At 35.1% G+C, this 24,325-nt stretch overlaps 1 protein-coding gene across 1 annotated transcript in view; it reads left to right on the top strand.

Annotated features, from left to right (window-relative positions):
• TPH2 (tryptophan hydroxylase 2) overlaps window positions 1-24,325 on the top strand; it is an 86,239-nt gene that overhangs the window by 692 nt on the left and 61,222 nt on the right. Inside the window, exons 2-7 of the mRNA XM_014057198.2 lie at window positions 4,542-4,694; window positions 6,085-6,268; window positions 6,394-6,494; window positions 8,608-8,675; window positions 17,876-18,072; window positions 23,160-23,295. Of these exons, the coding sequence (XP_013912673.1) occupies window positions 4,542-4,694; window positions 6,085-6,268; window positions 6,394-6,494; window positions 8,608-8,675; window positions 17,876-18,072; window positions 23,160-23,295 (839 nt within the window). The remainder of the gene's footprint in view (window positions 1-4,541; window positions 4,695-6,084; window positions 6,269-6,393; window positions 6,495-8,607; window positions 8,676-17,875; window positions 18,073-23,159; window positions 23,296-24,325) is intronic.

Here is a 24,325-nt window from a genome sequence, read left to right as displayed (position 1 = left end):
AATACATTGCTGCAATCATAAAACACAGGGATGGCAGTCATTGTGGCTGTCATTTAAAACCAAACCAGAAGGGTATAATATTTCAAACTATGTGAATACTATTACTACAACAAATAATATTAATAATTGATATAAACAATATTATGATCTGGACCTCTATTAAAAAAGATAATAACTTTTACTGAAAATTCAATCATACCTCTTTGGGCTTAATTTTACACCTAAAAGTAGACATACAGAAGAAACAAAAAAAATACCTTACTGTTATACACAGCCTTTGTTATAACATTAAAATGCTTAACCTAAATAAATATTGAAATTCTACACATTTTACAATGTTTCCTCAAATAATTTAAGATTAAGAAGCTGGTTCTTGCTCTCTGATGATGTTATTGTCACAAAGTTATTTCTCTCTGTGTGTTTATACTTACATCCATCTCTCTATATATCCATTTCTATCTGTCTCTAGGATGGTGATGATGATGATGTTTCCTAGAACAGCCCTATTGGTGGTGTTTTCAATTTAGCAATCCACAACTATATTGTGATTCTGATTATGTTTCCTTCTTAAATTGGTTGGCTATATTGTAACATAATGGACTTATACTTCTGTATATAAAGCCTCATATTGTATACAACTATATGTGTCTTATCACATTCATATCATATTCTTTGATTACAATTTACTTGAGATATTGACAGATTAGCTTCTTCCAGAAAGTACTTAATTTTCATAAAAACTAAAAGTGCTACATCATTTTTTATTTGGATTAAGCTAGGCAAATGTTTGAGAGGCCATTAGATTTTTTTTAAAGATCACTAGAATTTTAAAGATCACTATAAATATATATTTATAGCATTTTAATATGATTTTTAAAAGATCTTATAGCTGTATAATCTCTCAGTTGTGATGAGTTCTTTTTTTGCCATTAATTCAACTGATAATTTAACAGCAGTTACTTTGTATAAAAGTAAATTTATCTAAGAATATAGGTTGTTGTGAACAAACACCATATCTAAGTAACATGTTTTACTAGGTTAGAACTGTACTGCTAATTTCTGTGGTTTTCTTGATCTTCATAGTTTTAGGTGATCAAAAGGAAATCAGAATTCTAAATGTTTGAAATATGATAAGAAAACAATTAAATATGAATTATATTTAGGAATAATCACAATACGAACAGAAATATTTTGGGGAAGTTATCAATGTAGATTATTTTCCTCCTGAAGCACAATAAGGTACTTGAATTTTTTTTTATTTAATCGTAGCACAAATGAGTAGACTTGAGTAAACTGATGGAAGTTGGTGTGTTCAGTTAGGAATCCTTCAAATTACATGAATAATTATTTTCTGTTTGTAGGATTACAGGCAAGCCATATAACAATTGAAACATTTCTGTTTAGTTTCATGCACAGTATAGCATCTGTTTGGAAAGTATAATTGGATACAGTTTCTCAACTCGTATACCTTTTATTCATGTAAAAAAACAACAGAAAAATACATGACAATGTATTGTTGTCATGACAATTTGCAAATCTTGCAGGTTAAGTGCACCAAACAAATACCATATATTTGGGGGGATTTTTTTTCAGGGAATAGATTTTTTAAAGTTATAGTTAAAGACCTGAAAATCTCAATAAAAGAATTTTTGTATTGTTTCTATTATTTAAATAAAGATTAAATAGTTGTAAAATGCTAAAACTAAGATAAATGAGTTCAGTTTTTAAACTATATATGCAGTAAAAGAAATATTTTGCAAGACTGACAGAGATTATATCATTTTGATCAAATTACAGTAAATACCAAAGGTAAACTCAATCTGAATGGCCATAACAACTGCAATCTATTCAAGGTATTTGCCATGGCTTATGTTCTGAATATCTAAATTATATATTCTATTTATCCATGTCATTGGAGGTAAACAGTATTGCTTTTTATTAGATTTGTTTATTTGTTAGGCAAATAAAAAAAAAGATTGAAACCTTTCTATGTTGGAAATATTCAGAGGCTGTTCAATTTTTGCAGTCACGAATAATGACTGATATGAGAGATTGAAACAGGATAAGAATTGGTTCACAATCAAAGATCCAGTTACTAAATGCATAATATTAATGTTTTGTAAGTTTTATTGATTCTCCATTTGGCTCAAAATTAAAATAAAGATACTTGTGCATGTCTTTAATAGCTTTGTAGATAATGATTCTGTTATGCAGAAGAGAGTAGCCATGTTTGTTCATTCGTTTGTTTGTTCGTTCATTCATACATCATTCAACATCATAACATTGTTAGCTTCTGTGTTATAGCCTGTACATTTAATTTCCTTTAGAGTATCTACTGAATAGGTAATTATAAATATAATAAACAATATCTCCTCTTATAATCAGTTTCATAATAAGTGAGACTAAATTTTCTCTTCCTTCATCTCCATCAAATAATTTTAGTTCTTTGATTATAGTTAGGTAAAAACTTTAAAAATATAAGAACTGTAAAACAAGAGGAATAGTAAACATTTTCATAGTATGTTATGAAATATATAAATATATAAAGTATGAACATTTTGAATAAAAAACTATTAAAAGCACATTTCTTTAAAAAGAAATCTTATACGTATATTTTGGCCATTTAAGTAAGCATCATATACCAACCTTATTTCAATTCTTTTTTTCCAGGTAATAAATTTTGAATAAATTGCTATGATATCATTTAACTGTTATTTATATCTAAGTATTCTAAATTCCTGCTACAGATGGGCATTGCTGAAAGCAAACTAATCCATTCAACCATGTGATCAAAGATTTCCTTAATGAAAACAAAGTTAATTGTGTTTTACTTAAAGTAGTGTAAGGGCATTCAATGTTGATGAAAATTATGAACAACAATTTTTCATCACTTTGATGTAGGGGGATGTGTTGATTTTTCCAAGGAATTATATTTCTATGAGAAATTTCACTTTGAAGAATGTCTGTGGAGATTTTCAGTCATCCAGATCATAGGTGAATCAAAGATGTTTTTTCAAAAGTGCAAATGGGGTGTGGAATCTTCTTGGAACTGCTTCAAGGGCTGTGTTGTAAACTGGAGTTGTTGTATCCCTCCACCTCTGTTGAGAGAGGGCTGTTCAATTTTAACATTAATGGCCTCTCTCTTAACAGAGACTATGTTAACATTGGGCAGCCCTCTCTCAATAGATAAACCCCCAAGTGGTCTTGAGCTCTCAGGGGGAGTGTTAATGACAGATGACTGCTTAAAAAAAAAAGGAACCTCCACCCCCGCTACCCATTCTGTCAGAACTAATCCTTCCATCATCCCCATCATCCTTCCAGAACTGCTGAAGCTTCTTGGATGAGAAGCAAATCTTCCTTAGGGGGGAAAAATCAGTTCAGTTGCCTTTTGAAAAAGCACCGTTGAGTTCACTTTGCAGAGTTGTTCTTCCATGTTTTCATCCTATATAGAAACATGTTCAAGCCTGTTTTGCACTGAGCCTGTAAGTATGAATTGATATTTTTAAAATATGTTCAGGTAATCCTTGAGTTACAATTGTAATGGAGCTTCCTCATTATGATTCTAAGCTGTAATGGGTTTGTCAAGTGATTGATCCAACTTTACTTTTTTGGTGGCAGTCAATATCCAAATCTTCCTTTCCTTTTTTTTAAATCAAAGCTTAGGAAGCTTTCTCTGTTCTTTCCCACAACCAATAAAATTAAATTGTTACTCAGTAAAACCAGGGGTGGGTTCTGGCTGCCACTACTGCCAGTTTGCTCAGGGATGCTCCTGCATGCCCAGTGCAACAAAAATTGCTCTGCGCATGCACAGAAGGCAAAAACAAGATGGCGCTGCCTATGGCACCGCCAAGAGAACCAGTTCAGGGGTGTGGCAGGCCTGGGTTGCTGCTGGTTCCAGTGACCTAGGCCACCAAGTTACAACCGGTTCAGCCGGTAGGAACCCACCTCTGAATAAACCATGCATTTCAGCCTTCCCCCAGCCCTATTGTAGACCCACTGAAATGAGAAATTCAGATGCAAGCAAAAATGAATAAATCTTTCCAAGACAATAAAGAAAGTGCAAGTTATTTTTTCTATCAACTGCTTCTTTTATAATTTAAAAATTGTGCTCTTTGACTTTTTCCCTGGTATTCAAAGGCACCTGTGATGGGAAAGGGATGTAAAGTTCTGCACATCATTCATGTTTGAATTTATAATGTGGATCCCAGAATCCATAATTGTTTTCCAAAAACTTTGGAAGTTTTTATTTTCAATTGGGAGCAAAATGTTAGTTTTAAAAATAAAGAAAAAATGAGATTATAACAGCTTTCATTCTACAATGCTCTTTTTAAATTTCATTTAGAATAATCGTTCATTTATATTTGCAACCTATAATTGCTAACAACCTGTAATGGCCCTGAATGTGCTTTTTAAGAAAGAGGAAAAAACTAAGCAAAACTTCACTTTCGAAAGAGCTATATAAATTCTAAGATCAAATAAAGGAAAGGTTAATTATTGTTGAGGGGTACGTGGAAATGCTTGTGATCTGTATTTTCTTTCAGCTAAACAAAACAAATTCTGGTAGAAGTGATGATAAAAAGGCTAATAAAGGTACAAGCAAGAATGAGTCAACATCTGAAGGTGGTAAAACTGCTGTCGTGTTTTCTTTAAAAAATGAAGTTGGTGGCTTGGTAAAAGCTCTCAGACTTTTCCAGGTAAATATTATTTTACTATTTATTTTCATAATAATATATTGGTTGAAAAATGTGCATCATGTTTGTATGAAAGATAATGTGCATAATATGTCTTAAATCACAAGACACTAGATTCACTTACCACACCAATCCATTGATTAGTGAGTAACTCAACTGAGTTAACACATTGTGCTTGGTCATTCTATGATTTATTATCCAAAATGGCTTGGTTTGCACAATATGAACAATTAAAGTCAATCAAACCACATTACAGCATAAAGTGAAGTTAATCATTTTATGGTATATTAACTGCAAATCAGAATCTTGCTTCTGACATGCTAGAATAAACAATTAAGTTGGCTTAGCCTGTACTTTCGGTTTTCTAAAATAATATATTTCAATCTTCAATAATAGTTTTGGAATTATTAATATCCTTTGATACCAAGATTGATAGCAATATCTAGAAATGTTTTCTGTTAGCACCAGCTCCAGCTAACATACTCATCTAAAACATCCAGTCTTCCTCCATTCTTGCTTTAGTTACTTATTTCAGCTACTGCAATCTGCTTTGTATCGCATGGAGATAAATTTCAGAAGTTGGAATATTTTAACTGAGATTCATAGATTAGCTCTTATGATATTTAACTTTATTGCCTAATTATTTATTTCTGCATTCAGTTTTAAATACTAGTTGAACCATTTAAAACAATCATTAGTACCCTGAAGTCTAAATCAAATGCCATATCTAAATTTAAATTTCTCTGGAATAAGTTCACAGAATTCACAATTGCAATTTAGGGTTGCCAGTTCTGTTATTTTATTTGCAAGGGCTGTTTTAAAAAACATTAGATCTTGACTAAGTTATACATCTAGCCAATGTTATGCATCTGAGCTATTCAGCTATATATTGTAATGTTTTACTAAAGTAAAACGTAGTATTTCAGTACTTGGATAATGAACAGTAGTAAGTCTTGGGTTAATAGGGATTTCTATGCTGTGGAATTTTTATCATGCATTTGGCCTTCTCTTTGGGAAAGTTATAGATGACAGAACAATGCTACTGTATTACCAAATAATTTCATTTTTTCTATTTTGTTTGTCATGAATTTGGCATGAAATTAGTAGTATTTCTAGTACATATGAATGATGATTTTATATGAAATTGCCATGGTAAATCAATTTTAAATTTAAATTATCCTAAGGTATTTATAGTTTTTCCATGGAGGTTTATAATGCAACAAAGGAGTGAATGCAATAATAATTTTATAGTAGTTTATTTCTGGCTGATGCACAAATATTTAATTTTGTTTAATAGAAATATCTGGATATCTATTCTAAACTACCACCTGTTAAGACCTAAGCATTTAATTCCTGCTTTTCCTGGGTTAACTCTTTTTTCATCTGTTTTCAGGAGAAGCATGTGAGCATGGTTCATATTGAATCCAGAAAATCCAAGCGAAGGAATTCAGAGGTAGAAATTTTTGTGGATTGTGACTGTACCAAGAAAGAATTCAACGAACTCATTCAGCTGTTAAAGTATGAAACAAACATTGTGACTCTGAATCCTCCAGAAAACATCTGGACTGATGAGGAAGGCAAGACTATTGTTTCTTTTCTTCATCTGTCCCCCCCCCCCCACATTTTATTATGAAATCTGCCCATTTGTATGAAGACGCAGGGAAAAATGTTTGATTCCCTTCCATCTCTTTGTTTTTTCCAGAGCTGGACTGTGTGCCTTGGTTTCCCCGAAAGATTGTTGAATTAGATAAATGTTCCCAGAGAGTTCTCATGTATGGCTCCGAACTGGATGCAGATCATCCTGTAAGTGTTTAGAGAAGATCCAGAAAGGCTGACCAAATAATCTACTACTAATGTAGCAAATGAGTGAAATGAATGAGTGCAATACATTATCTATCTTAAGCAGTTTTGGTTCAATCTGTTTAAGTACAGACCTCACATTTTGATTTGTCTTCAGATGTATTTCTATCTTTCTGGAACATTCATATGTCAGATTTAGATGGGTTTGTAGATTGCAGCTTCTGTTTCAGAAGTACACTAGAGAACTTTGAGAGGCAATTTTCATTTCTCTTCATTGCAAACAATGCAAGAGTTATAGTTCTAAATCATAGTGATATTCATGCACACTGCTGTATGAGCTTTTAAAAATATAGATATTAAATTAACATTCCAGGGAGTGTGGGAGGCATATGGAAATCTGGTAACACTCCAGGAGATAATTATAAAGTAGAAATCATAGCATTCTTGAGCAGGAATGCAGCTGGCACACAGGATCTTTGTGTTTTTCCCTCCCTTATTTTTAACACTTTGGCCCCATTTCAGCTCATGTTTCACTGTCTGCAGGCTCATATATTGCCTGAAAACATTGCATCCAAAACTTGAGGAAATTAACCTATAGATATGGTTTGTCTTCCTTTCATTATTGCCTCTGTGCACTCCTCATGGAGTGAAGTCAGCTTTTATTAAATCTTGTAACTCCTAAATCATCCAATAGTAGAGATACAATACGGTGTATTATGTAAAGCACACAGGAACTTACTCTGCAACTATCACTACCCCTACCCTCATTCCCTGTTCTTCATAGGATTATGTTAGAGGGGAGAGTAGGGCTTTCATCCAATACTGGGTATTTTGCACATAGACATTTAGTAATATTTTGGAAATTTGAGGAAGGTGTGTCATATTTTCTCTTGGAAATTCTCCTGCTATCTCAATCATCCAAGTCATGGTTGTCCAAAGGTGCTTTTCCAAATGGCAACTGGACTTTCTTGTTTTTTTACCCTTGAAAATGTTTCACTTCTCATCCAAGAAGCTTCTTCAGTTCTTACTTCTTAGAACTGAAGAAGCTTCTTAGATGAGAAGTGAAATGTTTCAAGGAAAAAAAATCAAGAAAGTCCTGTTGCCTTTTTGGGAAAAAAATCATGGGAGTTTGTGCCCAGAATTGATCAGTTCCTTCAGGGAATGTTGGGGAGTTCTGTGCAGTGTGGCTGTACGATACTTAGGATTCATTTATCCCAAATGTATTTTTTCAGAAGGTTTCTTGAAGCCCAATTAAAAAAAAATTGCATATTTAATGCTTTGGAACCCAAGCTCAATGGTTTATACACCTCAGCATTGTTTTCTGAGAATAATACCTCTAAGGTCTGGCCTTTATTTTAATGTAATAAAGTCAAATGCAAGGTTCTTCAAGATTGCTTTATGATCCAAAGAAAGTTAAAATCTACTTGATTATTTCCAGTCAATAAATAAATGAAAGACATCAGATTTTGTTTGAGAAGTAAAAAATGTTTTACTTCTCATCCAAGAAGCTTTTTCATTTCTTACCTTTTAGAGCTAAAATGTTTTCAAGGAAAAAAAACTAAGAAATCAAGTTGCCTTTTGTAAAAGCATGTTTGGGACATCTTTACCCAAGATCCATGGGACACAGAGTAGGCAAAGATATAATGGCAGACCTCCCCACCACCGCCCCATTCCATCTGCCACACAATCATATTTTAGTATTTGTGAAAAGGTCTGAGGCTGGTAGAGGAAAGATACCTCCAATAAAAGCCCTATTAGTTACTTATTAATGTTGCTTATTCTGGTTTTGTTAATTTACTCAGTAGTGATTCTAAGAGGCCTTGATAAAATTTGAAGCTTGAAAGGCAAGTTAATCATAACAACAAGTAAATAATACAATGAGAAAAAAGCTCTACTTAACAGATACTTGAAATTGTAGATATAGAAAAGATGGAGCAGATTTTGGAAGCTAAATCTTAAACATGCTTGGGTAACTACTAAAAGGCAAGGTTGGGTGGGTTCTGAAGGTGGTATGAATGAGAATGTTCATAACTATTTAAAACTTGGATGATTTATTTAATCCTCTTTTCTATCACTTATCTGCCTCTTTGGTATAAATTATTTTTATTTGCTTCAGGGATTTAAGGACAATGTTTACCGACAGAGAAGAAAATATTTTGTAGATGTTGCCATGAGTTATAAATAGTGAGTACTCAATATTTTTCAAACTTTCAATTTTAAAGTCTTTATCCTCAAATACAAGAAAAATATGCAGCCCTCTTTTTCTTGAATATAAAATTTGCAATAGGCAGATGGTGATCATTAAGCTGTAACTATTTATATTACCAAATTGGCATGAGGAACACAAAAGTTGACTTTATTTGGATTGAATTTTGGAACATATCAGTATTGGTTCATCCAACTTTGTTTTCCTTCTGTAAATTGGCCATCTTTTCTAGCCCAAGCAGGATTGAAATTAGGATTTCTACATGCAAAATGTAAGTACTGTCTGTGTTCTGGAACTACAGTTCTTTTCCATTGTGCTTCTGGCCATGACAGCATGCATTTACGGCAATGGCTCAAGAAACTAGACAGCTGGGTTGGATTGAATTGAAATAGTTACTCATGATATGGGTAACAGTAGACCAATTGACTTGATCATTGTATCTAAGGCTTAAAAGGGATAGAGGTATCTTGAGCAAATGCAGCTTTCATTAGAATGATGATGCAGGTAGTCCTTGATTAGTGATTGTCTTATTCAGTAACCATTCACAATCACAATGAAAATGGCCAATGTCTGCATTTACAACTTTTGTAGGTAGGTATAACCTTTGTAAAGCAAATGAAATCTGATGTAAAATCAGAAGTATAGACACTATTTCACTTAGCAACAGCTTTGCTTAATGACCAAGTTGCCAGACAATTGTCACTAAATGAGGACTACCTAAACATGTGTTATGATGTCATAATGCATAACCATAAGATTTATCACAAGGAGCCAAATTTGTATTATGATACTTTATTGTGATACATGCTCTGCCACTTTCCCTCTGTGACCCTTCAGAGATGTCTACAAAAGGATACTGCTGCTTTGTTCAACATTCTCCAGGGAAAATTTAGCTACATGTGAAAGTTCATGTCTGCTAATCATCCCTTTTCTGCACTGAGCAGAGCACTAGGTATTGAGAGAGGGCGGACTGCGTCTATCTTTTCCTTATATGAGTAGGCCATTTATTTATTTTTCTCTTTGATATAGCTGCCCATTTCACACATGTGATTCATTTGCTTGATGGTGAGGGATGTTTCCCCTCTTTTGGATGCTTGAGTCCCAAGACAAATAGCTATAATTCTGCCTTTCCCAGTGCGGATGTCCTGCAGATCTATAGACATTAACTATCAAAGTTCTCCGACTACTCTGGCAATTACAGTAAACAGTTCTGTGTCAGAAAACATTCTGGAAATTGAAGCATAATCTTGAAAAGGGGTTTGGATTGGGGCGACTGGCTATATGTTTTGAAAAGACAGATCTTGTCAAGCACTTCTTTACATTTATGGTCTCCAAAGGCTTTTTCTTCATGCCATATGCTCTGCCATCAGATTGATGGGCTCCTAGAAATGGATTTAGATGTGCTTGCTTGCTTCCTTATTTATTTACATATATTTCCTAGAATAATTTCCCCACTAGCAATGTACTGCACTTTCTAGAGTCATCCAACCTTTACTTGTGCCAAAACAGCAGTATGAAGACAGGCACTATATCATATCAATAATGGGTAGGCGAATGGTGTGAAAATACTATAAGTCATCAGTGAGGAAATAGTATGCATGTCAGCCTCTGCTTTGCTACTGCTTCAGCTGCCATTGAAACGGGGAGGGGGGCATGGTATTTGGGTGGGTAATCATTGTTGTGCTGGAGGAAGTTTTGAGACGCTGAACTGACCACCTTACTGCGCATGTGGAGCAAGAGTGTTTCCCGCCAAGGCCAATGGTCCAGCATTCCATCCTGGTGATGCCTTTCGAAGTTATCTCACACCTGACATTTGGGAGAATTATGATTGGACTGTGCACGGTGATGCCAAGTGGAGGGGGATGAATTATACATTATATTATTCGCTTTCACGCCTAATTAACCAGACTTAGCTTAGCTTTGCAACTGTTCATTTATGATTAGTAAAAGTACACTTGATTTCAATACAAATGGAGTCCAGTGGTTTTCTTTCCTGATTACTGAATGAAGTGCTGCTGACAATAAGCTAAGTCTCATTTTTCACCCAACCCGGAGCTAAAACCTACTGAGGGGGGTGCCCTCACAAGAAGAAAAGAAATGTCTTTGTATGTGAGTGACCAAGAGGAAGAAGAGGGGGCAACGGCAGGACCATCTTTAACCAAAAGTCTGGCTGGACTAAGAGTGGAAGAGCCTGCTGTTCGTCCCAGATAGACTTTGAATGTGGGACAAAAAGAGGAGTCTGAGGAATTGGATGCTGGAGTCACGAGAAGGAGACCAAAGAAAAAGTCAGCGGATTGGGGTGACTCTGGGGAAGAGGATTACAAGCTTTCCGACACCATGAGACTCCTCGAAGAAGCTTGGACTGAACGCAGAAGCCGGGAGAGAGAGGTGGAAAGGGAGCTGGCTGAAGATCTTGAGCAAAGGTACTTGGTGCATAGTTTAAGGGAGGGTGAAGAAGCCGAGGGGGTTGGGCGCAAGAAAACCCAGAACCAGCCTCCCCCCCTCCAGCTAGGGCTGCTCAAAGACCAGGGGGGGGGGCCAGGCGACGCCGAATGGCAAAAGTCCCTCCCTTAACTGTAAAATACGATGGAGACCCTAAAAGTTTAGGACTTTTTATAATTCAGGTCTGGAATTATATGGAAATCTATGGATCTGATTTAGAGACAGATGAAACAAAAGTGCGGATGGTGTTGATGTCCTTAGAGAAGGCGGCAGCCGAATGGATGGTTGGCCTACACAAATGCAATTCCCCTCTCCTGAGGAATTTTAATGACTTTATAGCAGCCATGAAGAGGAGGTTTGATGTCCCATTGACCGAGAGACGTGGGCGCCTGAGGTTTATGGCCCTGAAGCAGGGAAATAAATTGGTGCCAGATTATGTCCAGGAATTTCAACAGTTGTCAGCCGATATGAGGAGGTGGTCGGAAGACGCTTTGCTGGATCAGTTCGCTGAGGGATTGAATGAAAAAATATACCAACAGTGCATAAACAGACGCATTCCCTGCCATGTAACTGCTTGGTATGAACACGCGGCAGACGTTGAGTTGGATTTAGCCAGGCTTCAATGCATGAAGGAGGGAGAGGCGGAGAAATCCCCCCCAGCAGCTCCAAAAGCCCCCCTCCGCCCCAGGAGTGAGGGAAAAGGGGGTTTCACAGGCAAAACCAAGCCTTTCACGTGCTTCTGTTATGGAAAGGAAGGCCATCGTGCTGTGAATTGCCGTGTAAAATTGGCTCAAACCGCTCCACCCCCTCCCCGCAAAGAGGGAAGAGCAATACAGGCTGACAAAGCAGAGGCTGACAATGCATTTATATACATTGCCTAGTAGCAATAAATGACTAAAAAATCCAAAAGCAAAAAATAATATTAAATATAATATTAAAACAGAATGCTCATAAAACTCTAAATGACAGCATGGAATTGCAGGAAAGAGAGAAAAATAAAACACAGAAAACATAAACCCTGGGAATGCTTCCAGGGAATTTATCTAATCCTGTGGATATGTTGTGATTGGTTGCATAGTTATCAGATAGATATTCCACCTATCACAATGCTATGAGTGGAACAGGAGAAATTGGGAGCACTGTTTTAATTGGTATATTTTAACATGTGTCATATGCAAATTCAACTGTCATAAAGTGTCACCGATAGCTATAATGAAATGGAGGATTGAGACCAGGAATTGCTAAACTTTTGATTTTCTTTTAAAGACACCCTCATATCTCATTATCCAAATGTCTGTTAAACCACTTGCCATTATGGGTATGCTTTATGCTAGATTTCTTTGCAATGATTTAGTAGTGATATTTCTAACGCCCCACCCAGTTTTGATCTTCCTGCCATATACTTATTACTGTTCTACATGTGTTCATAGCACCTTCCTTCCCTCTTTCCTGTTACTCGATTTCTTGATCTTTCTACCACTTATCTGTCAACTTTTAAAACATTTTTCTATCTCTCATCAGACTGCCAAGCCATCACCTATGTTTACAATCTATTTATGTAATATATTGATTAAAATATATCATGCACACAAGCACACATATTTTGGAAGCCTGGTTTTATTTATATTATAGTTTTAGTTTTATTTATATTATAAATATAGTTTCCAATACTAAATCTATATTAAATAAGCAGACTCACCTAAGGTCTGAGTTGACACAGTGGTCTTACCCCAGGCTCCATTTTCAACACATACTGAACTTCATCTCCAATTATATTTAGAGAAAAAAATTCAGGGCAAATTTTAAAGATTTTCAATAAAATTAAACTCAGTATATATTATACAGTTGCAGTGTAATGTATGTAAATTTACTCCCAGGCCAATCCATCTGAGTTCAATTGGGCTTTCTCTCACCAAAGAAAGAATAGTAAGCTTCTCAACTTACCGTAATTTATATGCAATAATATCAATTCCTTAATATCTTTAATACACATGGAGCTTTTTCTCATAAATATGTGCAATTTGTATGTGTCATTTATTCATTCATTCTTTTGTTCATGGCAGACCAGGCCCACAGATTGAATTCATTATTATTCCCAGGAGTTGGTAAATTTCCAGCACAACCGACAAATACCTGCTGTTTTGCAATTTTCTTGTCACATAAGTTTCAAAGCCAACCTAATTCCAATTGGGTTCTCATTTTACTTGTAATGGGCGAAACTTCACACTTCAAAGCAGGCACACTCTAATTCTACAGGTGAAACTCAAAAAATTAGAATATTGTGCAAAAGTTCATTTATTTCAGTAATGCAACTTAAAAGGTGAAACTAATATATGAGATAGACTCATTACATGCAAAGCAAGATAGTTCAAGCCATGATTTGTCAGAATTGTGATGATTATGGCTTACAGCTCATGAAAACCCCAAATCCACAATCTCAGAAAATTAGAATATTACATGTAATCAATAAAACAAGGATTGTACATAGAACAATATCAACCTCTGAAAATTATAAGCATGCATATGTACTCAGTACTTGGTTTGGGCCCCTTTTGCAGCAATTACTGCCTCAATGCAGCGTGGCATGGAAGCTATCAGCCTGTGGCACTGCTGAAGTGTTATGGAAGACCAGGATGCTTCAATAGTGGCCTTCAGCTCTTCTGCATTGTTCGGTCTCATGTCTTTCATCTTTCTCTTGACAATGTCCCATAGATTCTCTATGGGGTTCAGGTCAGGTGATATTGCTGGCCAATCAAGCACAGTAATCCCACGGTCATTGAACCAGGTTTTGGTGCTTTTGGCAGTGTGGGCAGGTGCCAGGTCCTGCTGGAAAATGAAGTCAGCATCCCCATAAAGCTCCTCTGCAGAAGGAAGCAAGAAGAACTCCAAAATCTCCTGGTGCCTCTCCATTTTTCCTCCATACTCTGGGTCCTTGGTTTCCAAATGATATGCAAAAGTTGCTCTCATCAGAAAAGAGAACTTTGGACCACTGAGCAACAGACCAGGTCTGTTTTTCTTTAGCCCAGGTAAGATGCTTCTGACGTTGTTTGTTGTTCAGGAGCAGCTTGACAAGAGGAATAGGACATTTGATGCCAATGTCCAGGATCTGTCTGTGTGTGGTGGCTCTTGATGCACTGACTCCAGCCTCTGTCTACTCCTTGTGAAAGTCCCCAACACTTTTGAATGGCCTTTTCCTGACAATCCTCTCCAGGCTATGGTCATCCCTGCTGCTTATGCACCTTTTTATTCCACACTTTCCCCTTCCACATAACTTTCTATTAATGTTCTTTGATGCAGCACTTTGGGAACATCCAACTTCTTTTGCAATTACCTTTTGAGGTTTTCTCTCCTTGTGGAAGGTGTCAATGATGGTTTTCTGCACAACTGTCAGATCAGCAGTCTTTCCCATGATTGTGATTCTTGCTGAACCAGACTGAGAGACCATTTAAAGGCTCAGGAACCCTTTGCAGGTGTTATGGCTTAATTAGCTGATTAGAATGGGACACTTTGAGCCTAGAATATTGCACCTTTTCACAATATTCTAATTTTCTGAGATTGTGGATTTGGGGTTTTCATGAGCTGTAAGCCATAATCATCACAATTATGACAAATCACAGCTTGAACTCTCTTGCATTGCATGTAATGAGTCTATCTCATATATTAGTTTCACCTTTTAAGTTGCATTACTGAAATAAATGAACTTTTGCATGATATTCTAATTTTTTGAGTTTCACCCGTATGTACTCTTCAATTTGATGGTTCCTTTTTCAATGATGAATCCTTTCTTTCCTTCTCCTCCAACTCCTTTGTGGATTCCCACCATTCCTGAATATTATAAGCAAAGAAATGGAAAGGGGGGAAATATTTCCTTTTGTTGCAGACAGGAAAATAACATGTCTAAAAGCTCATAAAAACATTTATTTTATGGACATATATATGAAATGAAGAAAGACTAAACAAAAGAAGAGGGAAGAAATTTGTATTTTACAAACAGAGCTGTTCTTCCCTCTGCATGAACTACCACTGCCTTATTAGGATTTAATAAGGATCTCCTAAATACAGTGCTTTAGTGCAGTGTTTTTCAACCTTTTTTGTGCAAAGGCACACTTTTTTCATGAAAAAAATCACGAGGCACACCACCATTAGAAAATGTTAAAAAATTTTAACTCTGTGCCTATATTGACTATATATAAAGTAATTCTCCCACGGCACACCTTACACTATGTCACGGCACACTAGTGTGCCACGGCACAGTGGTTGAAAAACACTGCTTTAGTGCATAAACTCCTGGATTTGGTTTAGAAACACTTAACTAGTTTCAGGTTGGGCTGACCTATTCCCCCCCCCCCTTGATTACCTGCTGTGCCAGTTCTTTCTACATTTAATGTAAGAAAATAGAAAATGTTGAAATGTGTGTACAATTTGGCTTAATTAACACATGCTAATGAGTAGTGAGTCCCTCTATCCTTGGATAGATGATTAGCATGGTTTTTCAAAGCTTGCTTTAACTCTTTCCACCAGGGCAGTATTTTCTTCTGAATGATTGCTCTTATAGCACTCTACATTGCTTTGATATGCTGCAAGGTTTTCTTTTTCATTGTTCTGTTGTCCCTGTGTTATCTCCTCTACCCATTACCCTGTGTGTAGTTTGATGTGCAGCTAAACCCTTCTATTATTTTATAAGCTAGACCATGAACATAAATCTTGATTCTTTATTAAAAAACAGAATAAGGTGAAACAGTGATGCTGAGTACCGGCTACAGATTTTGTCTTCAGAAGAATACGTGTCACAGAATAAGGTGGATTCTTCTGAATGTTTCTGTTACCTATTATAAAATGGAGTCTGGCTTCTCAGAATGTAAGGGTACTCCTACCCAAAACAAAGTTCTAAACAGTGAAAGGTTTGGTCCCAGCCACTAGATGGAGCTCAATACATGCCAGATAACAACAACAGTATATGCTGGAGGTATGACACCCTACAACTGTGATATGTTGTGCAGCATTTGTTTTCATGAAGAATACATATGCACCTTAAAATTAAATGCACAGTTAGTTAACATTCTGAAAGAACTAAAATGGAATGCGACTAAGCATATATGGGAAATTATTGGTAAATATAGTTGAATATATCCCTGGGAGCTAAAAATTAATTTTAATAATCTCAGAGGAATGATCAATATCATTCCATAAAATGAGAAGCTAATGAGAAGAAGGCAGGATTACATAATGTAATTGTAAACAATTCCAAGGAAGAAGAAAAATGTCAGCAGAAGAAGCCAATATGGCTGCATAAAAAGCTTAGTGAATATCTAAAACCCAAAGAAAATAGACAGAGAGGCAAGTACTTCACCGAGGAGGAGTTCAAACATGAATCAGGAAAGCTCATAATTAGATGGTGAAGCAAATGAAGAAATAGGACTTCTTTAGCTATGCTCAAATGGCAAAATGACAACAAAGAAAAGACAGAGCTATTCATCACTTATTGTGGCTTAGTATCCTCCAATGCAGATTATTCAATCAGTTTATTGGGGTGAGAAGGATGAAGGGGCAGACTGAAGGTTGAGATTGATAGAAAGATGGCCAAGCGCAGAGCCAAATGAATGGCGTCTTGGGGAATGAAGGAAATTGCCAGGGTGGCTGAATTGCCTTCAATTGGAAAAACCAGGAAAAGCTGGCAAAGTACTAGATGATTGCCAAATGTTGTTTCTACATTTTCTGTGTTGGATTCTACTATACTTTTTTCTCTTATTCATGACCCAGCAAATCTCTTTTCCAGAGACAAAGCTGTTAAATTATTGCAATGAACTAATTATCATATTCTTTTGAAAGAGTCAAAATTATTTGTTTATCTTTTAAACTCTTATTGTGCTGATTGTATATTAATATTTTTCTATAAGTTTTAACATGTTCAATCAATGGAGCTCTCTTTTTACTATGTGTACTATAATGTGTACATTTTATATGTTGTGTTGATTATATTTTAATACTTCTTTTGCAACTTTAATAAGAGCCAAATAGCTAAATTTCTATACAAGATTCCCTCCCCCCACATGTAGCACAGGATCCAAATTATCATGTAAAAGCAAAATTCAAACACAAAATATGAACAATGTCATTGATTCCAAATTGCTCACCAAAATGCAAACCCTCACCTTTTAAAAATTCCCAGCTAACCATGGACATTACAAAATAACGAATCATTAGATTTGTTTAGCAGACAATATTTATCAACATCACAACAGTGTTATATATATTATGGCTCTCTTTCTGCTAATCAAATTCTGGAGGTGATCTAGAGAAGATAGAAGCAGGATAATCACAATTAGAATATTTTTGCTAGTTAGTTTTCCACCCAGGCTTTCTATCTACTAGTCGTGATTCTCTTATGATATGTTACCAACATTCCCTTTCCCCTTCCCAGCAATACTTTGCTAAGGATATTATGTTGTTTAGCAAAAGAAAAATATGAAAGGCTGGGTGGGATACTGGTGAGAAATAGAAAGCTACTTGTTATTTCCATAATTTGCATACTTTTGTGGAACAGGAAGAAGTCAATGAATAGGTATGTGAAAATTGAATATTAAATTGAATGAAAAGAATGGATTGGACTGATAAATGCGAACTCATTTTGAAATAGATATTTGGGGGATTGATAGGGATATTAACAGGTTAGAAAATGTAATTGGACAAACTAGTGTTTTCTCAGTGTTTATTTGTTCTTGATTTTTTGTTTTAGTGGCCAACCAATTCCTAGAGTAGACTATACACCTGAAGAAATAAAAACTTGGGGCGTGGTGTTCAGGGAGCTTTCAAAACTCTATCCTACTCATGCTTGTCGAGAATACTTGAAAAATTTCCCATTACTGACAAAGTACTGTGGCTATAGAGATGATAATGTCCCACAATTGGAGGATGTCTCTATGTTTCTCAAAGGTAAGCATCAAGCTTGGTTTCCTGGTAAGGAAAGTACTATAAAAGCAGTTACATAAAGCATGTTAAAATCTAATATATTTCTCTCTCCTGATATGTCTGTTTGGTAATTTAGTCTTAGAACACTTCCATTGCATCCTTCCAATACTTATACCCCTCCAAATCTCTTACAAATAGTTTGAAACAGATTTTTATTAGATTCCTCTTTGCTGCTCAAAACATTCTATGTGCATTGTCTTATCTATGTTTAGATAAAGAACACAATGAACCAACCTGTCTTCCTACTTTGTGTGTATCAGATTACTTGTACATACTTACCCATATACATAAGAGATTGTTAAGAGTGGAAGATACCTGGGAAAGGTATAATATAAAAATATATTATATTATAAACATTACTGTAAAATATAAACCTATTTTCTTGAATTCTTTCTGCAAAAGTTCCACTCATTGGAAGACCAGCTAACTTTTGCATTTGAAGTCCCCTATGACTTGCGAAGCTGAAATGACCTCCATGCCAAAGATATTGTAAGCAGTAATTTTAACCAATAGCTATGACCATAGTGGCATGCATTGAACTTAAGGACTGGTAAAGTAAAGAAGATATGTTGTAAGTCATCTCTTAAAAAAAAAAAAAGCAGGAATGGAAAAAAAAGCAACTGTAGTGGTCTGGGGAAGAGAAGTTCATTGTTTTGTTGTGGCCTGGAGGAAGTGATGGACTGTGGGATCTGGAGGGCAGAGACTACAGGACTGTTCTGGAAGTATTTTTGACTGATGCTTCATGTGCTGCAGTCAGCAAGAGTTGATGAAAACTAGGCCCAGATAAAGCAAATGACAAGCTTTTTACTTTCCTCTTACAGTTCTGGTCACTTTGACAGCTCATGAACACTTTATTGCCCCATGGCTTTAATTACTTTGTTTTTTTTTCTTTCTAAAGAGAATAAAGTTATTTGTGGTCCCTTTTGCAGTGATCCTGAGAGCTGGTATTTTTGATGACATATAAAATGTAATGATGGGTTTAGGTGGGAAATGAACTCTCTGGTGATATTAAAAATATAGGAAAACTACAGCACAGTACTCTGATAATAAAAAAATCAGAAGAACACTATTTCAACTGAAAATAAATATATATAGTATTTAGTTTGAAAAGATAACTCTGCTTCCTTTCTTTATTGTACCTTTATAGCTGTAAATCTTTAACGTTAACTGGTTGGCTGTCCTTTGAGTCTTGAGAGGCATACTGTATCTTTCAATGGTGCCTTTTGTCTAATTCTTTGTGTCCCTAAGAGATTCCTCCCCCCCCCCATTTGCTCAAACTATAAAAGCATTGGAAGGCTCCATAGCATTCACTTAGCCAAAGACATCAGTGAAAATTGCAGGGGAGATTGGGTGGGTGGGGGGAAAAAAGCCAGATGTCTTTTTTAAAAAGAATGTATTAATGAAATAACAAAATAGATGAAAAGGTATTCTTCAAAGCTTGAAATCACAGTAAGTTTAGAGTGACCCAAGAAAGAGAACTTTCCTAAAGAAAACAGCAGTTTGAAGAGGGGAAATGAGATTTTATATTTGATGCACTTGGAAAGAAAAAGGTTACTTAGAACTTTCTGGTGAGAAGAAAACAACCAACAGGACCATCAATATCTAAGGGTAAGACAGTAGTCACTTCAGACAGTATATGTTAGGAAGCAGTAGCAATTTATTGCAATAGACAATGTGTTACATGGTTTTTTTCTTTTCATCCACTAGACTTTCCAGCTGCCTTCAGAGATGGTGGAGCTTACTGGCAATTTTCTTCTGAAAAAAATATTCAGCCCAATCGGTTCATGAAATAGGAAGAAATAAGATTGTTTTTTTTTTGTTTCAGGCAGCAAAACATCATAGCCATTCCAGATAACTACATTTTAGCTTAAATATAGTTTTTGGATGGTCAATCACAGTTGTAAAAGATTGTACGCAGCCTATTATATCTCAGTAAAGATTTTTTAAAAATTATTTCAAAGGAAAATCTAATAATGGCTGTTCCACATCTAGAGGATTTTACTTATATTTGTATTTTGCATGCAGGTAGTGTATATGATGGAAATAGAAAAAAATAAAATCTTCTAAATTGTGGAAGATTTCATAATATGTACAAAAAGATGCACTTTCTTGAAATAAAAAGAAGATTTAACTCCTGCCTCTTTAAAAAGTGTATTCAGAACAGATTCATATTGTATGCCTCTTATAAGGCAAATTGCATCTGCAAGATTCCAGGTAATAGAGAGAACTCAGTCTGGGAACTGAGTATACATTGCTTAAAATGAACAGTTCTAGATAGATTTGAAGAATTACATAATTATTGACTTAGAAAGACTATTCAGCTAATGAAATGTATAACCCTGCTCAAGATAGGAATTCAAATTAAGATGTCTACAAAAGATGGTTTCCAATTTCTACTTGAACAAATCCAGTGAAGGGAAGCCTATTGCTCTTCTTGGTAACTGATTTCATTGTCAAATCTCTCTTACTGTTAGGAAAGTTTTCTACCATTCAATGGTAATCTACCAAATGAAATCCATTATTCTATGTCCCACACAATGACCTATATGACAATCTTATAATTCGTAAGCCATCCAGAGTTACCTTTTAGGGGTAATAGGCAGCATAGAAATTTAATAAACAAACAAACAAACAATATATCTTACAAATTGCTGAGGTATCCCATTGACCTCTCTCTTCTGGTCCCAATTTCTTTAATCTTAATTAGTTGATCGTTCCTGATCATCTTTATTGGTCTTCTGTTCCAACTCATCTTAAAATATATATTCTAAAACTGGACACAATTCTTAAAATGTGGTCAGCAATACAGATTAAGGTGGAATAATGATTTCCCATATTTGGAAATACTATTTCTGTAGATACACCTTAAAATTGAATTTGACTTTTCCCCCAGACTTATCACATTGCTGAATCATATTCAGTTTGTAATTAACTACTATTCCAAGATCTTTTTCACAAGTATTATTATCATCCTCTATTGTGCATTGGATTTCTGCTTCCTAAATGAAAACCTTTTATTTCTGTCTTCTAAATTTCACTTTATTGCTTTGAAACCATTTTTATCTCCTATCAAGATAATCTCTTAGAGTATTAAACATCCAATCAAATTTTGACATCTGCACATTTGATAAGCTTCACTAAATGCTTGCTAATTACCATGTCATGGGGTGCTTTTTCAAATGCTTTGCAGAAATCATTCTCATAATCAATTAAAGAAGTTACCTAGTCAAAAGAATAAGATAAGGTTATGGCAAGGTTTGTTCTTGACAAACTCATACTGACTCCTACTAATTGTTTTCAAGGTGTTTTAATTGTCTTTAAGGTATTTAGAGATTGATTTCTTTATGAACTGCCTTGGAATTTTCCCAGCATTAGTGTCAGGCTGATTGATCTGTAATTTGCTGAATCTTTCCTTTTCCTTCTTTTGAATATATGGAAAAGCATTAATTTTTTATACAATTTTATACAGCAACCTGAAATGTTATGTAAATGATGAATGTGAATAATGTGAATAATAATAATGTTTTGAGAAATTTCTTCTTTATGTACCTGTATGGAATGTCATGATGCAAGTACAAAATGAGCAGAATTTGTACCACAAATATTAAAACACCATTCATCATTTCATACTACTTACTGTTGTCCAGGATTTCACAATGATGATACACAAGACTTTCAGCAAATTCCTATGATGCAATTCATCAGGACTGGGTTATCTAGACTCTAAGTGATAAAGTGGTATTAACTTTACATGTTTCTATTAGTTTTGGAAAGATATTGGACTAGAAGATCTCAAAAGTCCCTCCAACCTATGAGTCTATAATTCAACTTTCAATCCTGCTCATTCTTTTTAATTTCTTTTTTTTTTTTGCTGGAAAAGCTAGAACTAAAATTGGATTTGAGTGGTTTGCTATTTCTTTCTTACTTATTTTTAGACCAGTTTGCCATATTATTGAATAGTTGGTATACTAATTTATTTTTGTTTTGAGCATAACTAAAGAAAGTATGTTGTTTTTGTTAATATTCCTCAGTGATCTCAGTTATTCTAAACCTTCATTTTCACCAACATTTTTGTATAGCAATATTGGCTTCTGCTATCTTTCATTTCCTAATTGGAATTGCTGGCAGTTATGCTTCTAATATCTCCTCCCTTATGAATTCCATCTTGAACTCATTAGTTTGTCCTCCCATGGAATTCTACTTATCATTCCTTTGAGTTTATTAAATCCTCACGTTTGAAGCCCAAGTTTTGATTAACTCAGTTTTAGTCTTCCTATCGATCAAAGCATAGCTATTCCTTTTATGCCTTTCTTTACTCTCCACCTGATAAGGACACAGCTGGCAGCATGGCAAAACAGGAATTCTTAAAAGACCTAGGCTTATAAAATTTGCCACCCAATAAATGTTGGAATAATTAAAGTTTCTTAAACTTCATGTATCTTTGAAAAATCTGCAGTTTTATTTTGGAAGGTATTATCACATTATCTCCTTAGTTGGGAGGGTAATAGTAGATATTAACAACATGTTTATTTTTATTTCTTCGTTCGCTTGCTTTAATTCAGATGATTTCTAGCATTCAAAAATTCATTCACCTGGAAATCTGAGCAGAGGTGGATATGTTTAACATACTTTCCTTTTCTTGCCTGTCTTTCTTTGGAACAAATAGTATCACAAATGGCATTGCTATCTTCTCATCCTGGGAGTCTCCTGCCTCTTGTCTGTGTGACAGCATATTTGCTCTTCTGTGCTAAGTTTAAGTTCATTTTGTTTCTTTCCTTTACTTTGTGGCAGTAACCCTCATGGTTTCTCTACCTACTAAATGAGCTCCATGAGTTAAATAAGCTCAGTTTGTAAACTCTGCAGTCTTATTCTTTACTGCTCAAAGATAAATCCCATCTTTCTATTGGATAGCAGCCTATGTAATATATTATGATGCTAATAATGAACAATTATTTTAAAAGAAATCTGACAATAGTTACTTGTATCAATCATACATAATGAATATACATACACAATGAAATACAGTAATGTTGATTTGTCTTCCATTTCAGAAAGGTCTGGTTTCACAGTCAGACCAGTGGCTGGATATTTGTCCCCTCGTGATTTCTTAGCTGGTCTGGCCTATCGAGTTTTCCACTGTACCCAGTACATACGGCATGGTTCGGATCCCCTTTATACTCCAGAACCGTGAGTATCATTTGTGATAAGGCAATTACTGCAATTAGGGCTTACCTTTCCTTATACGACCTGAGGTGGCACACAGGGCCACAACATCTCTAGCTTCATAATAATATGGAAAAAGTAGGTTCAATACTCTGACTTAGTTTTTCCAGAGTCATTGAAAGTTGGGTGCCATAGTAATAATAATTTTAATTATGATAATAGCTGATGATATGATAATTGGTCATAATTACAATTATGCTTATAGTTAGTTATGATTTGATAATTACAATTACTAGGATAATTAAGATAATGGCATAAACCAGCAGTGGTAGTCCCAGTGATTGATACACTGAATGCTGTACCAAAAAATCTTGGAACACTTAGAAAATCTGCACAATATTTGCCAGTGTGTTAGTGTGAGACTGAAGAGACCCAAGTTAAAGTCACCATTCAGCTATAGAATTCAATGAGTCATTTGAGGGAATTACTATTTTTCAGTTCAAAGTAGTTTATGAGATTAAAACTGAGGAAAGACATCCTGTCCAGTGCCTTGGCTCTTTTGAGAAAAGGCAGAATAAAAATTCAATTGCAAACTCAATCAGTAATAAACTTTAGGGAGAATAAAGCAACTCCAATGACTGAGTATTCTTAACATCACTCAGAAAATAGTCATAACAATAACATCTTTTATCAGTAGTTTGCATTTTGAGTCATGGGATGTTTAAATGTTCTTTTTAGTGATTTTTCTTGTATGAAACAAGAAAGTGGAAGATTCCACTTGAATTAGGAGAAGAAATTCCAGCTTCTCCACCATATGTTGCCTCAGGAGATGAGTTTCTGCTCATATGAAATAGTTATTTCTACCAGGGCTAATTTCACTTTACTTTGTATTTATTCTTAGAACCTTTTTCCCTTTATATACTTCAGTAAATCCAGGGGGGGGCAAACAGCATCTGTCAGACCCTTCCCATCATTTTGGGGATTTAAAAAATTAAATTGGTTCTTGTAGTTTCGTCTCTGTTTTAGGGAGGTTGGAGGAGCAACCTCCAACCTC

This window comes from Thamnophis sirtalis, unplaced genomic scaffold (assembly GCF_051295495.1).
Source record: "Thamnophis sirtalis isolate CommonGarterSnake01/CBP01778 unplaced genomic scaffold, rThaSir2_p1.2 scaffold_9, whole genome shotgun sequence".
Taxonomy (NCBI): domain Eukaryota; kingdom Metazoa; phylum Chordata; class Lepidosauria; order Squamata; family Natricidae; genus Thamnophis; species Thamnophis sirtalis.
This window is presented reverse-complemented; position numbering and strand designations above follow the sequence as displayed.